The 12,358-nt window shown below is 44.7% G+C and overlaps 1 protein-coding gene across 1 annotated transcript in view; it reads left to right on the top strand.

Annotated features, from left to right (window-relative positions):
- Positions 1 to 11,066: 11,066 nt before the first annotated feature.
- The window catches only part of NUP133 (nucleoporin 133), a 56,234-nt gene continuing 54,942 nt past the window's right edge, over positions 11,067 to 12,358 (top strand). Inside the window, exon 1 of the mRNA XM_004453370.4 lies at positions 11,067 to 11,514. Within this exon, the coding sequence (XP_004453427.2) occupies positions 11,333 to 11,514 (182 nt within the window). The 5' untranslated portion in view covers positions 11,067 to 11,332. The remainder of the gene's footprint in view (positions 11,515 to 12,358) is intronic.

Raw genomic sequence — 12,358 nt, 5'->3', positions numbered from 1 at the left:
TTGTCAGAAGGCTAGTGGGATTATGAAGGGTAAAGTGGATTTGACTGGATATATTAAATTATGCCAGGATGTAGGGATGGAAGGCCACCATGCTACAGTGATGGCTCAGGCTGTGGCAGGAATGAGGTTCTCTGGAAAATGTTTTAATTGTGGGAAAATGGGTCACATGAGACAAGATTGTCAGAAAAAGTCTGAGGGAAAAACAATGCTGCCCGGACAGAATATTTCTACTTGGAAATATTGAGCGGTGCCCTGCTGTGGTAAAGGAAGTCACTGGGCTAGCCAATGTCGGTCTAATTATCATAAGAAGGGCACTCCTTTGTCGGGAAACTTCCAGCAGGGCCCGCTCCTAGCCCTGTTCCAAAAGGGGGCTCTCCTGGTTCATCAGAGCAATCCCGGCAGTCCCCGGTACTCCGCAGGGCCCTGGACTTTCCCCGGCTGTGGCAGGAAGCACAGCCGTAGATATCCCTATGGCAGACCCTGTTATCTTGCTTCCAGGGGATACCCCTGTCTGTGTGAAATGGGAATAAGTGACCTTTACCAATGGGTCCAGTCGGACTTCTCCTCAGGAGGAGCAGTCTCACCTCCCAGGGAGTTAGGGTGCATAAGGGAGTAACTGATTGTGACTATTAAGGAGAGATTCCAGTTATCATGTCCACCTCGGTTCCTTGGAAATCTGACATTGGAGATCACATAGCACAATTGTTGCTCCCTTATGCTCCTGTAGGAGCTAGTGAGAAAGTGCGAGGGAAAAATGGTTTTGGAAGTACAGGGATAACAGGAGTATTCTTAACTGAAAAGATTTTAGAATCTCATCCTGTTTGTAAAGTAACCATTTAGAACAAACAGTTTAAAAGACTTATTGGTACTGTAGCTGATATTTCTATCATTAGTTCTAACCATTGGCCCTCTGCTTGGCCATTACAAGATGCCTCTATTTCTGTTGTGGGTCTTGGCACTCCCAGAGGTCTAAAACAGAGTGTACAAATTTTTCATTGTCTGGGGCCTGATGGGCAACACGCCACCCTGCAGCCGCCCAGGTTAGCCAATATAATAAACAAAGTCACAATTAAGAAGGAAACAAGGGCATGTTCCAGGGTTAGAATTGGGTAAGCTCCACTGTTGTAGAATGATAGGAGGTTCAAATATTTGCGTAGAGAAAGGCCAGGACTCAGGAATGATTTTGAGAAGGAAAAATGGTTTATTGACAGCCAGCCGGACTTGGGACTTTCTGTTTCAAACCCGAGCCCTGAACAAGAATTTCGAGTTCCTTTTATACAGAGAGGAAGGGTTAAATTATTCTTTGTTTCAGTGCTCAATAGGCTTGAATTAGCATCTATCTTCCACATCCTAGGTAAGCTTTTAGCATGGACCTTATACATTCTAGATAAGCTTTTACACATTTGGTTTGCATTTTCCCTGAATATTTAAAGCTTATAGAGTTTGCATTGTTAAACTGTTTCCTGGGACTGGAGTTGTTGCCATGGTCACCGAGGGCAGGACTGCAGCCTCTCACCACCCCACACCCACAAGTCAGGACAGACAGCTTAGGTTAAGGTTATCTCCAAAGAGACAAAGAGCCTCCCACCCATAGCCACATCACCACCAGGGAACTGTTAAACCAGTAGATCCCACAGCTCTTGGTAATCGTGAAGGATTAGGATGTTCGCCTTTTCCACAACGGCCACTGCCCACTCTAACCCCCTTGAACCACCCCAACCCACTCCTCTTAAATGGACGACAACCTCTCCGGTTTGGGTGGAACAGGGGCCATTCACCCTAGAAAAATTGGAGGCACTTCATAAATTAGTTAAGGAACAGTTAGATAAGGGGCATATTGAAGAATGTTTTAGTGCTTGGAACTCTTCGGTGTTTCCTATTAAGAAAAAAATCAGGCAAGTGGAGGCTTTTAACAGACCTCTGAGCAGTAAACGCAGTCATTCAACCTACAGGTCCCTGCGGCCAGGTTTGCCCACACCAGCTATGATCCCTCCTAGCTGGCCACTTGCTGTTATTGATTTAAAGGATTGTTTAAATCCTTTAAATTGTTTCTTTACAATACCTTTGGCTCCCCAAGACTGCGAGAAATTTGCATTCTCAGTGCCTTCTTTCAATAACAAAGAACCCATGAAATGGTTTAAGTGGAAGTATCTTCCTCAAGGAATGCCTAATAGCCCCACCATATGTCAAAAATTTGTGGCTAAAGCCTTAAATCCAGTCAGATTAGCTTTCCCTTCTTGTTATATTATACATTACATGGATGGTATATTGTGTGCTGCTCCCTCTTCCCAGACTCTAGTTTTAGCATATCAGGCCTCAGAGAAGAGCTTAACTGTAGCAGGATTAAAACTTGCCCCTGAGAAAATTCAAAAGGTTACCCCTGTTTCTTATCTTGGGACTATTGTTGATAAAATTACAATTAAGCCTCAGAAGGTTCAGATGCATAGAGATTCTATTAAAACTTTGAATGATCTGCAGAAATTATTAGGAGATATAAATTGGCTGAGGCCCAAAGTGGACATTTCCACATGTCAACTGTCTAATCTCTTTTCACTATTATGAGGAGATCCTCAATTAAACAGTCCCCGGGTTCTAACAAGAGAGGCAGAACTAGAATTAAAACGCATAGAGGAAAAAATTCAAAGTGCCCAAGTCGAGCGCATTGATCCAGAACGGCCACTGCAGTTGATTATTTTGTCTTCCCCACGCTCCCCCACGGGAATCCTTATGCAACAAGATCATATTGTGGAATGGGTATTTTTACCTAACAGTGTTGTTAAAACTTTATCTCCTTATGTGGATTTTATGGCCCAAATTACACTCAAAGGCCATGAGCGCACTCGTGCCCTTCACGGGCAGGACCCTTCTCAAGCTTTCTTCAATTTTTGTGCAAGGAAGGGGAGGCTTGCCTGCAAAATCACTTACAATGGCAAATAGCCCTTGCTGATTATGTTGGACAAATAGATAATCACCACCCTAAGAATCCTATATTAGAATTCATTACGTGCACTCAGTGACTTTTACCTAGCATAACTAAGTTTCAGCCAACACTTGATGCCCCACAATTTTTACTGACGGGCCTGGAAATGGCGCAGCTGCATATACTGGGCATAAAACTAAGAAAATTCCTGCTCCTGGATTTTCAGCTCAGCAAGCTGAATTAATAGCAGTACTTACTGCTTTGCAAGACATACCAGAGTCAATAAATATCCCTTCAGACTCAGCGTATGTTGTCCAGGTTACTCAATTGATTGCAACAGCTCTTATGAAACCTAACATAAATCAGTTTCTTTATAAGCTTTTTCACAAACTTCAACAAATAATTAGAAATAAAAAAAAGTCCATTTTTCATCACTCATATTCGATCTCATTCAAATTTACCTGGACCATTAGTACAAGGCAATAATGCCATTGATAAATTAGTCACTCTGGTTTTATAGGAAGCTACTCAATTTTACAACCTAGCCCATATAAATGCAGCCGGCCTCAAGGCTGGTTTTCCTTTAACACGGACACAAGCTAGGGACATTGTTCAAACTTGTTCATCTTGTCAAATCCTTAATAATCCAAGACAATTGGAACCTGGAGTAAATCCCCGTGGTTTAACTGTTACCTCTCTGTGGCAAACGGATGTAACTCCTATCTCCTCCTTTGGAAAATTATGTTATTGTTGGAGAAAATACGGCTCGTACTGGGACACGGAGACTGTTGGGCCATAAGCAAAGAATTTATTGAGAAGCTCTCCCAATGGAGGGGTTTGAAGAACAGGCTTCAGCAACCCCGCCGCATGGTGGGGGTCTGAAGAGAGACTTGAGCCCACTCCTGGAAAGGGGGACTTTGAATTTATACAGTACATTCTTAGGTGGGGGAATGACAGTGAGAGGGGGTTGAGGGTCCGAGTGAGGTGCAGGGACCAATAGGAAGCTTTAGAGGTGAGAAAATTTTCCTGATAATGATTAGGGGTTTATGGTCTCTTGGAGCGCTGCCGGAGCAAATGTTTCTTTTGACCTGTAGGGCTTTAAAGGGTTTCTTTATTTCCTCCGATATGTAAATATGAAGGTTTCGCTTTCCCTCTGATTTGCAGGTAGAGGTAGTAAAGATTTCCATCTCCCTCTGATATGCAGATGGTGAAGAGCTCTATCTCCATTTACTCCTGTCTCTGCAGGGTTCCTTTGTTTAATCTGTGGGAAAGTGCAGTGCTCTCAGACAACCCGGAGGGGGTTTACCTTTTCCCCAATGCAAATCAGGGGAAACTGAGGTACAGCTTGTTAATTATTGCAAACCTCTAACAGTTATATTCATGTCTCTGTAGATACTTGTTCAGGACTCATTTGGGCTACAGCTCAGATGGGAGAAACTGCCTGACATGTAAGACAGCATTTGTTAGCTTGCTTTGCTGTAATGGGATTCCCCCGGTCTCTAAAAACAGGTAATGCTCCCACTTACCAGTGTCTCCCTTAAAAAGTTTCTAGATACTTGGAGTATTTCTCATACTACAGGACTTCCTTATAACCCCCAGGGGCAGGCTATTGTCGAGCGAGCAAATCAAACCCTTAAACTCATGTTACAAAAACAAAAAGGGGAAGACAGGGAGGCACCGCAGGTGCAGTTTCACAAAGCATTATCCACTCTTAATTTTCTTAACTGTGAACAACCCTGGAAGGGACAGTAGCTGAAAGGCCTTTCCAAACTAATTCTAAAACTCAAACCCAAACTCTGTCTGAAAAACCTTTAATTTGGTGGAATGATCCACTGACCAATAATGGTCGACAGGGAAGCTGTTAACTTGGGGAAGAGGGTTTGTTTGTCTTTCTCCAGGAGACAGAGAAGGTGCTGTGTGGGCACCTGCTCATCAGATAAAGCCATACGAAGAACAAAGAACGCCAAGAGATGATGAAAGTTCATGTGGAACCCAGAACCTCCGGTCATGCAGATGGAGAGACACACCCTGAAAACTGCACGGCTGGGTCCCATGCTGAAGGTTAGAGCAGCTTCACCCCACCTAGGGGTGAGTTAAAAATCTAAAGTCAAGAAGCCGAACAACAGCTGACCAAGAGCTCAGTTACATCCTGTATCAGGATTGAGTCCTTGCCTGATATATATGCTTTGCTAGTATTCTTACAAAAAGTGTTTAAGGGCACAAAAAGGTTTATAGGCTAGAATGGCTTTACCTTAAGTATTAAACGAAAGGAAGAAAGGACTGCTTTTGTGTTTGTTCAGTGTCAGCGTGTGTGTGGTAATTGTTTCAGCGTGTGTTGTAATGGCTTTGTGATTGCTCATTGTCAGTGTATATTTTGATACCTCCAGATGGTGATATAATTTGATAAATAAAATTTTCTAAAAGAGCTCTATTTAAAAAAAATAATAAAACAAAGTACTACTACTACTACTAATAAGCGCTTATACAGTTACCTAAGTTTAAAATGTGAGATCTCTATAGTTGTAAGTCTTGCATAATAAAATGCATATAGTAAGTTGTAAAAGTATTGTGGTAGCATTTGGTGAGATGTTTTTTATAAAAGTAAAATAATCCTGAATGACTACAAAACACGCAAAAACTGTGTGAAAAGGTCAGCAATGGACTTTTGCAGTCCTTCAAGGCTTTCTGCCCTGGCCTGATGGCAATGAATCTGGCTGCATAGAAGAAACCTGTGGCAGTGACCCTACCAGAAACATCAGAGACAACAGTATCTTAAGGGCCTGGAATAGGCAAACAATTGGGACAAGCTGTAAGGTCCCTGCTACTCTATCAAATTCTTAGATGTTGTTTGGTTGGGTAAGACAAAACTATACTTTCTGCTGTAATTGATGTAGTACAATATTTTCTCATGTTAATAGAATTAGCAATATTGTGGGAATACTAAAAATATTTTGTCCCTCACTGAGATATGTTAATTAGGAAAGGTCCTTCCTGGGAGGAGGAGGCTCTCCAGCAGGCTGTGGGGAAAAAAAAAAAAGGGGGGGGGGGGGGAGAGAAGGTGGATATTGACTTAGCCCGTGAATTGGATATGGCCAGCACTAATATTGGCTTTGGGTGTGGTTTGTGGCAAAGGCAACATTCTGAGTACCCCTTGGGCTATAGTCACAATTGTGGGAAAAGACAATAAGTCCAATATAAAAAAGCAATTGTGTGCAGCATAGGAAGCCCTGCTAAGAGTGAAAAGCTTAACCCAATAGTGTCTGCTCATTCTGAAGACTGCCATCCCTATCCAGAGGTGGATTGCAAATGCTAAAAGCAAGACAAAAATAATGGACTGTTATGAATCACCCTCTATGGGGGAGAGATCTGTGGAAGAACATCTGGAACACCTGCCAGCAGTGACAGGTAACTGTCATGTCCCTGCCCACTCCTTTAACATCCTTCTCAGGACTGTTGAGGCAGATGCCTTATGAAGATCCAGAGCCATACACCTGACACCTGAGAAGAAGCAGAGTGGCTCTGCTGACAAGGCGAACATTGTGAGTACCAGACCTTGTGGTGCCTAGCCCAGTGGTTCCAGCTGCCTCTTGTTCATCAGCAGCTTGTGGACATCATCCATGAGCGTCCTTCATGCTCACTTCAATGACTGTGACATCGGTCCCCTCCTGATCTTAGGAAAGGCAGGATGTACTTTCACTGCTACAGACACTTCAGCAGGACTCATAACAAGCCAGCTAATGTTTTCTGCCTGGAGAATGAGTCCTCACAAGGATGGACTAAGCTAATTCAACACTGAGTTGTGGTCTCAGGTCCAGTGAAGATGCTAAGAGCAGGACCAATGAAGGCACTGAAGTAATGTGATAAACTTCCAGCTGCCCCACAGCCCCAAATGGGGAAGTACAATAATGTCCTTGCCTATGCCTCAAACTATACAAATTGGGGGAAATGAGGTCATTTTTGATCAAGTACTGGCCTATATAACCTTGCTGGTAAGAAATAAGAGAGAAAGCCCATGAGAGAGAAATCATCTGTTGGAAGTTTGTATAATCTGCTGTATTTATGGATTATGTATAAAGTGCTGTTGTCTGGTTTGACATTGTTACTTAAACGATAAGCATGCAACAAGCCTTTTGGGGTATGAGGCAGTAAGAAACCACCTAATCTGCCTTCGTTGCTTTATAAAAACAAAAAGGGGGATATGTTGTGGGAAACCGGTTTACCTATGTTTTTTCCTGTTATTGTAGATGATGTTGCAATTGCTTCCTGTTCTTGTAAATGTTACCTTATTGTAGATGTCCCAGCTGCTTCCTATTATTGTAAATGTTGCAGTTGCTATTGTAGAAGATGTTGCAGGTTGCTTCCTGCTATTGTAGATGTTACAAGTTGCTTTCTGTAGCAAACAGCTGTTCATTAGCTTTCAAATAAATACGATGGGGAAACTAGGGTTGAGGCTCTCAGTTTCAAAAGCTGTGAAGACCCCGGATTTGATCTTTGCTTCTTCTCTTGTGTCTTTCTTTCTGTCCTTTTATTTCTTCAGTTCTACATTGCCTTCCCTTCATGCAGACCTATTGCTGAACTGGTCTTAGCAGGGAATGGGACAGATGGGAATCCCCTATATTTTCAATGTAATTTTTCTGTAATCTAAAACTTCTTTAAAAATAAAGTAAAAAAAGACAAAAAGAACTGCTTGACAGATGTGTAAACATTAAACTACTCTGCAAGATAAAAATATTATAAATAATCTATGTACAGGAACAGAAGGGTCACAGGATAAAGGGACACCTTCTCTGTGGAAGACTTCAGAGGTGTTGAGGAAGGCTCGTTTAGGGAAAAGAGAAGAGGAATCTGAGACCTGGCAGAAAACCATGACTGTGAAACACGTGGCCACGGAATTCCACCTGGAAACCCCACCCCAGGAAAATCCCCACCAGAAAGCTGCTAGAAGAACCCCATGAGAACCCTCTATTTAGAACAAGATTTCATCCGGGATCAAGGAAAAGCCCTGGATATTCTCACGGGGCCTTAGCATCACCCCTCCCCCCCAAATGACAGGTGGGGTAATCAATCTAAGCAGGAGACAACTGGGACCCCTCCCTCAAATGTTAGCAAGGGGAGGAATAATTAATGGTTTTGAAAGCAAGCTCAGAGACTTAATCACCTCTTTTCCCTTTTCTGCCTGGACCAGCCAGCAAGTATACCTGGGAATCTGGAATCTGTTATTTTCTCCCATTTCTATTCTCTTCTCTCATTTCCTTAATAAACTACCAGCCTAACTAAATTGGCATGTTTTTAAATTCTTTTCTGTAACATAGCCAAGAACCTAGAAGAAATCAGCAATCGTAACATGAATTAGAAGCTTCCTTGGCCAACAGGGATAAGGAAGGTAGATGGGGCACTCCAGGTGAAAGAAACATGTGCAAATACACTGGAGGGATAATATGGGAACTCTGTAGGTTTTCTTTGTGTGTTGTTTTTTTTTAATACCAGGGCCAGGGATTGAACCCTGGACCTTATATGTGGGAAGCAGGCACTTAACTGCTTGAGCCTCATCCACTCCCTGTAGTTTTTTTCCTTGTTGGAATGTGCACTGCAAGTTGAAAGTGGTGGAAGTGGAACATATGAGCAAGCCAGAGTTAAATCACAAAGGACATCACGAAGGAACTTACCAAATTACCTGTGGGCAATGATCAGCTACTGAAACATTTACATGCCCAAGAGCAAAATAAATTTTACCTAATGTTGGGAATGGAATCGTACCCCACAAAAGTCATGTTCAAAAGCTCAAGTCTTAATCTGTCTTCCTCTGGGTAGAAACCAATTTGTAAACAGGACTTTTTTTTTTTTTTTTCAGGAGGCACCAGAGATTGAACCCAGGACCCCATACATGTGAAGCAGGCACTCAACTACTGAGCTACACCTGCTCTGCTAAATAGACATTTGAAGATCTTATTAGTTAAGATGTGGACTCATTTGTGAATAGGATCTTTAACATTCCTATTTAGATGAGGCCAAACTGAATCAGAGTAAAATCTGTATAAGCAAAGGAAATTTGTATCCATCAGTCAGAAAAAGCCAAAAAATCAGAAGATGCCAAAAAATGAAGGAGATTGCCATGTGACCAAAGCAGAAATGTAAGCTAAGGCACCCCAAGGATTGTAGCAAGCCAGTACCAGAATGCAGTAGTCTCTGGGAGAAAGCATGGCTGTGCATATCTTGATTTTGGACTTCTGAACTTTAAAACCAGAGACAATAAATTCCTATTGTTTAAGCCAATCCACTGTGGTTTTTGTCATAGCAGCTCTGGCAAACTAAGATACCTTAATTCATTAACATGGCAATGTAGAGGATGGAGTGGAGAAAGTTGACACAGACAAGAAAATGCAAAAAATAAGTTATTGCTATGATCCATGGAAAAGATAAGTACTCAAACCAGGGCAGAGGCAGTGCAGATGTGTGGGATGTACTGGGGATGCTCAGGAGCTACAGTACCAGGATACTGTGGTGGGGATGTGTGATGGATGACTCTAGAAAAAAGCCCTTGGCAAATGGCCAATTTTACCAAGTTGGGACATACATGATAGCAGGATCCTAAAGGAAAATGTGAATTCAGTTTTGTCCAGTAGATGGTACGGACACCCAGGTAAAAATGTCCACTAGGGAGCTACAGAGATCTTGGTTTTTTGAGCAAGTTCTGGGTTAGAAATATTGATTTGTGGTGTCATTACAGTGGAAGATATTGCCCAGATTGAAGGTGTTAGAGGTTTGCAGTGATTACCAGGTCATAAGACTGTGGCTCCAAGAGTGCCTACAACTGAAAGCAGGAGGATTGCATCCAGCACCCATGTGGAATCTAAGCCCCCTCTTGATATAGATGTGGAGTGGACACAACCAATCCAAGGTCCACGGGAAGGAGGAATACAGTAAGGATTAGAGTGGACTTACTGATATTCTATACATTAACTATTGTGGTTAGTAATGGAGAAAATGTGGCATTGGGTGGAAAAAGCCACCCATGGTGGCTGCTGGGTGTGGGGAATGGCAGGAAGAGATGAGATGTGGAGGTATCTTCAGGACTTGGAGTTGTCCTGGGTGGTGCTGCAGTGACAATTACCGGACATTGTAGATCCTCCCATGGCCCACTGGATGGAACGTCAGAGAGTGTGGGCTATGATGCGGACCATTGACCATAAGGTGCAGCGGTGCTCAGGGATGTCCTCACCAAATGCAGTGGATGTGTCATGATGATGGGGGGAGTGGTGGAGTGGAGGCAGTGGGAGTGAATGGGGACCTCATTTTTTTTTAAAGTAATATTTTTAAAAAATGAATTAAAAAAAAAAAGACTGTGGCTCCTTTCCAATTGACTGATCAAGGTGCCTACGTGTGGAAGACAGCGAGAATGAGCTATATCACTGTGGGAATGAAGCAGATAAGGACCCTCATCCCTTCCAGGGCATCAAACCCTCCTGCATTTCGAGAAAACCCTACTTCCTAGCTTCCTAACCCATCACCCCCAAGCCATACACAACAAGAAATCACTTTACAGCCCTTTATTGACCCAAGGCTGTACTCTGGACCCTAACCCCCTCCCCATGAACTAACACTTCCTCGCCTTTTGATGTACTGTATAAATTCACATCTCCGCCTTCCATGAGTGGGCTGGTCTGTTCTTCAGACCCCCTCCGTTGGGAGAGCTTCCCAATAAATTCTTTCTTGCCTGTGGTCATATCAGTCTCCAGAAACTGGAGCACCCAGTTTCTCCAACAAGGGGCAATGACAAAACAGGAGAGAACAAACATAATAGTGTGAAACCAGTGTTAGCATTGCGGTCCCCTTCCCCCCAACCACCATTTCTCCGGCTCAAGGGAGACCAAGTGCGTAGAAGCTTTGCGTTGTAGCTGCTGGAAAGCCAGCCTCCCCTGTAGGAGTCGCCAAGGCCGCCTGATTTTCCGGCTTCGCGTCACTGGAAGGCCGGGAAGACATCCCGTACCAGAGACCCCGGAGCCGCCTGGCCCCCGGAAGCCGCAGCTTAGCGTTGGGCGTACGTCATCACCAGAAGCCCTGAAGCTGCCAGGCCCGCCACAGGCCAAGGCCGCAGCCCCGCCCACGCCCGGGGGCTCGGCGCTGGACGTACGTCATCACCAGAGGGCCGGGAGCTGTTGGCCAGCCTGGCTTCCGGAGGCCGCAGCTCCGCCCACGCCCGGGGGCCTCGGCGCTGGGCGTACGTCATCATCAGAAGCCCGAGGGCCGTCTAACCTACCTGGCTTCCGGAGGCTGAGCTCCGCCCACTCCGGCGAGGCGCGGCGCTGGTTTACGTCATCACCGCGCGCCCTCTGGGTCCCGCTCGGCGCGCGAGCTCAGAATCTACTTCGCCGCCCTGAGTCGGCGCGCTCCCCGCGGTCGCTCCCTGGCGTCATGTTCCCGGGCGTCCCCTCCCCGCGGACCCCTGGTACGGGTTCCCGAAGAGGCCCACTCGGCGGAATCGGGCCGGCCTCCACGCCCCGGGCGGCCAGCAGGAAGGGTCTGTCCCTGGGGTCTGCAGTGAGCTCTCCCGTGGTCTTCTCACCGGTCGGCCGGCGAAGCTCCCAGAGCTCGAGGTGAGTGAGTCTTCCCTAGTTGGGTCCAGCGACCGGCAGACTCTGGCCTTGGTGGCCTAGTGGGGAGTTTCCTGAAGCCTCTGGAAACGTGGAGGGTGGGGGATGCCAAGGTATGGGGCAAACAGACACCCGCCACCCTTGCGCGCTGTTTCACAGTCACCTTGATTGTCAGCCTTCGCTTTGCACTTTTCTTGTAATTATCTTGCTGCTGAGGTGTAGAACAAATTGGATTTGAATCAGTGTCTCCTTCCACCCGCCTACCACTCCTGCGATGTGGAGTAAATCACTCGTGATTCTCCTCACCTGTGAAATGGCGCGAATGCTACCCGACCTGCGGTCTGTTTCCCTAAGACCAAAGGACTCAAACGCTGTAATGCAGGTGTAAAGTGATGGTGATAAGGAGGGCCTCCAACCCTAGAAAGTCATTATATAATGCCCAACATAGTAGTCATTAATGTCTGCTGATTGGTAGTTAAAGCTACACAATTTCCCTTTGTAGTTTAATATTACGAAAGGCCCTTCACAGCTGTATCAGAGTAATAGTTTGTAACCAAATTGTGGAGCAGCAGGCCACATCACTGGTGAAAGCATGTCCCATCAAACATATGTTCATAACCAACCTCGAACTTTAGGAGAAGGTAGTAGTTTCCTCATTTGTTTCTGTCTGAATCTCTCCATCAAAAATTAATTTTCCCTTGCAGGAAAAACGGTAATATTGGGTCTTGAATTTATACTTAAAATTTATGTATACAGTTTTGCAATACTTTAAAGGAGAAATGATATTGAAAGGATGCACTGTATCCTTGACTTTTGCATTTTGAAGAGTGCCCTTGAAAGTGCTGAT

This window comes from Dasypus novemcinctus, chromosome 28, assembly GCF_030445035.2.
Source record: "Dasypus novemcinctus isolate mDasNov1 chromosome 28, mDasNov1.1.hap2, whole genome shotgun sequence".
In the NCBI taxonomy this organism is placed as follows: Eukaryota; Metazoa; Chordata; class Mammalia; order Cingulata; family Dasypodidae; genus Dasypus; species Dasypus novemcinctus.
Note: the sequence above shows the minus strand (reverse complement) of the source record. Positions and strands in the feature narration are given on the sequence as shown.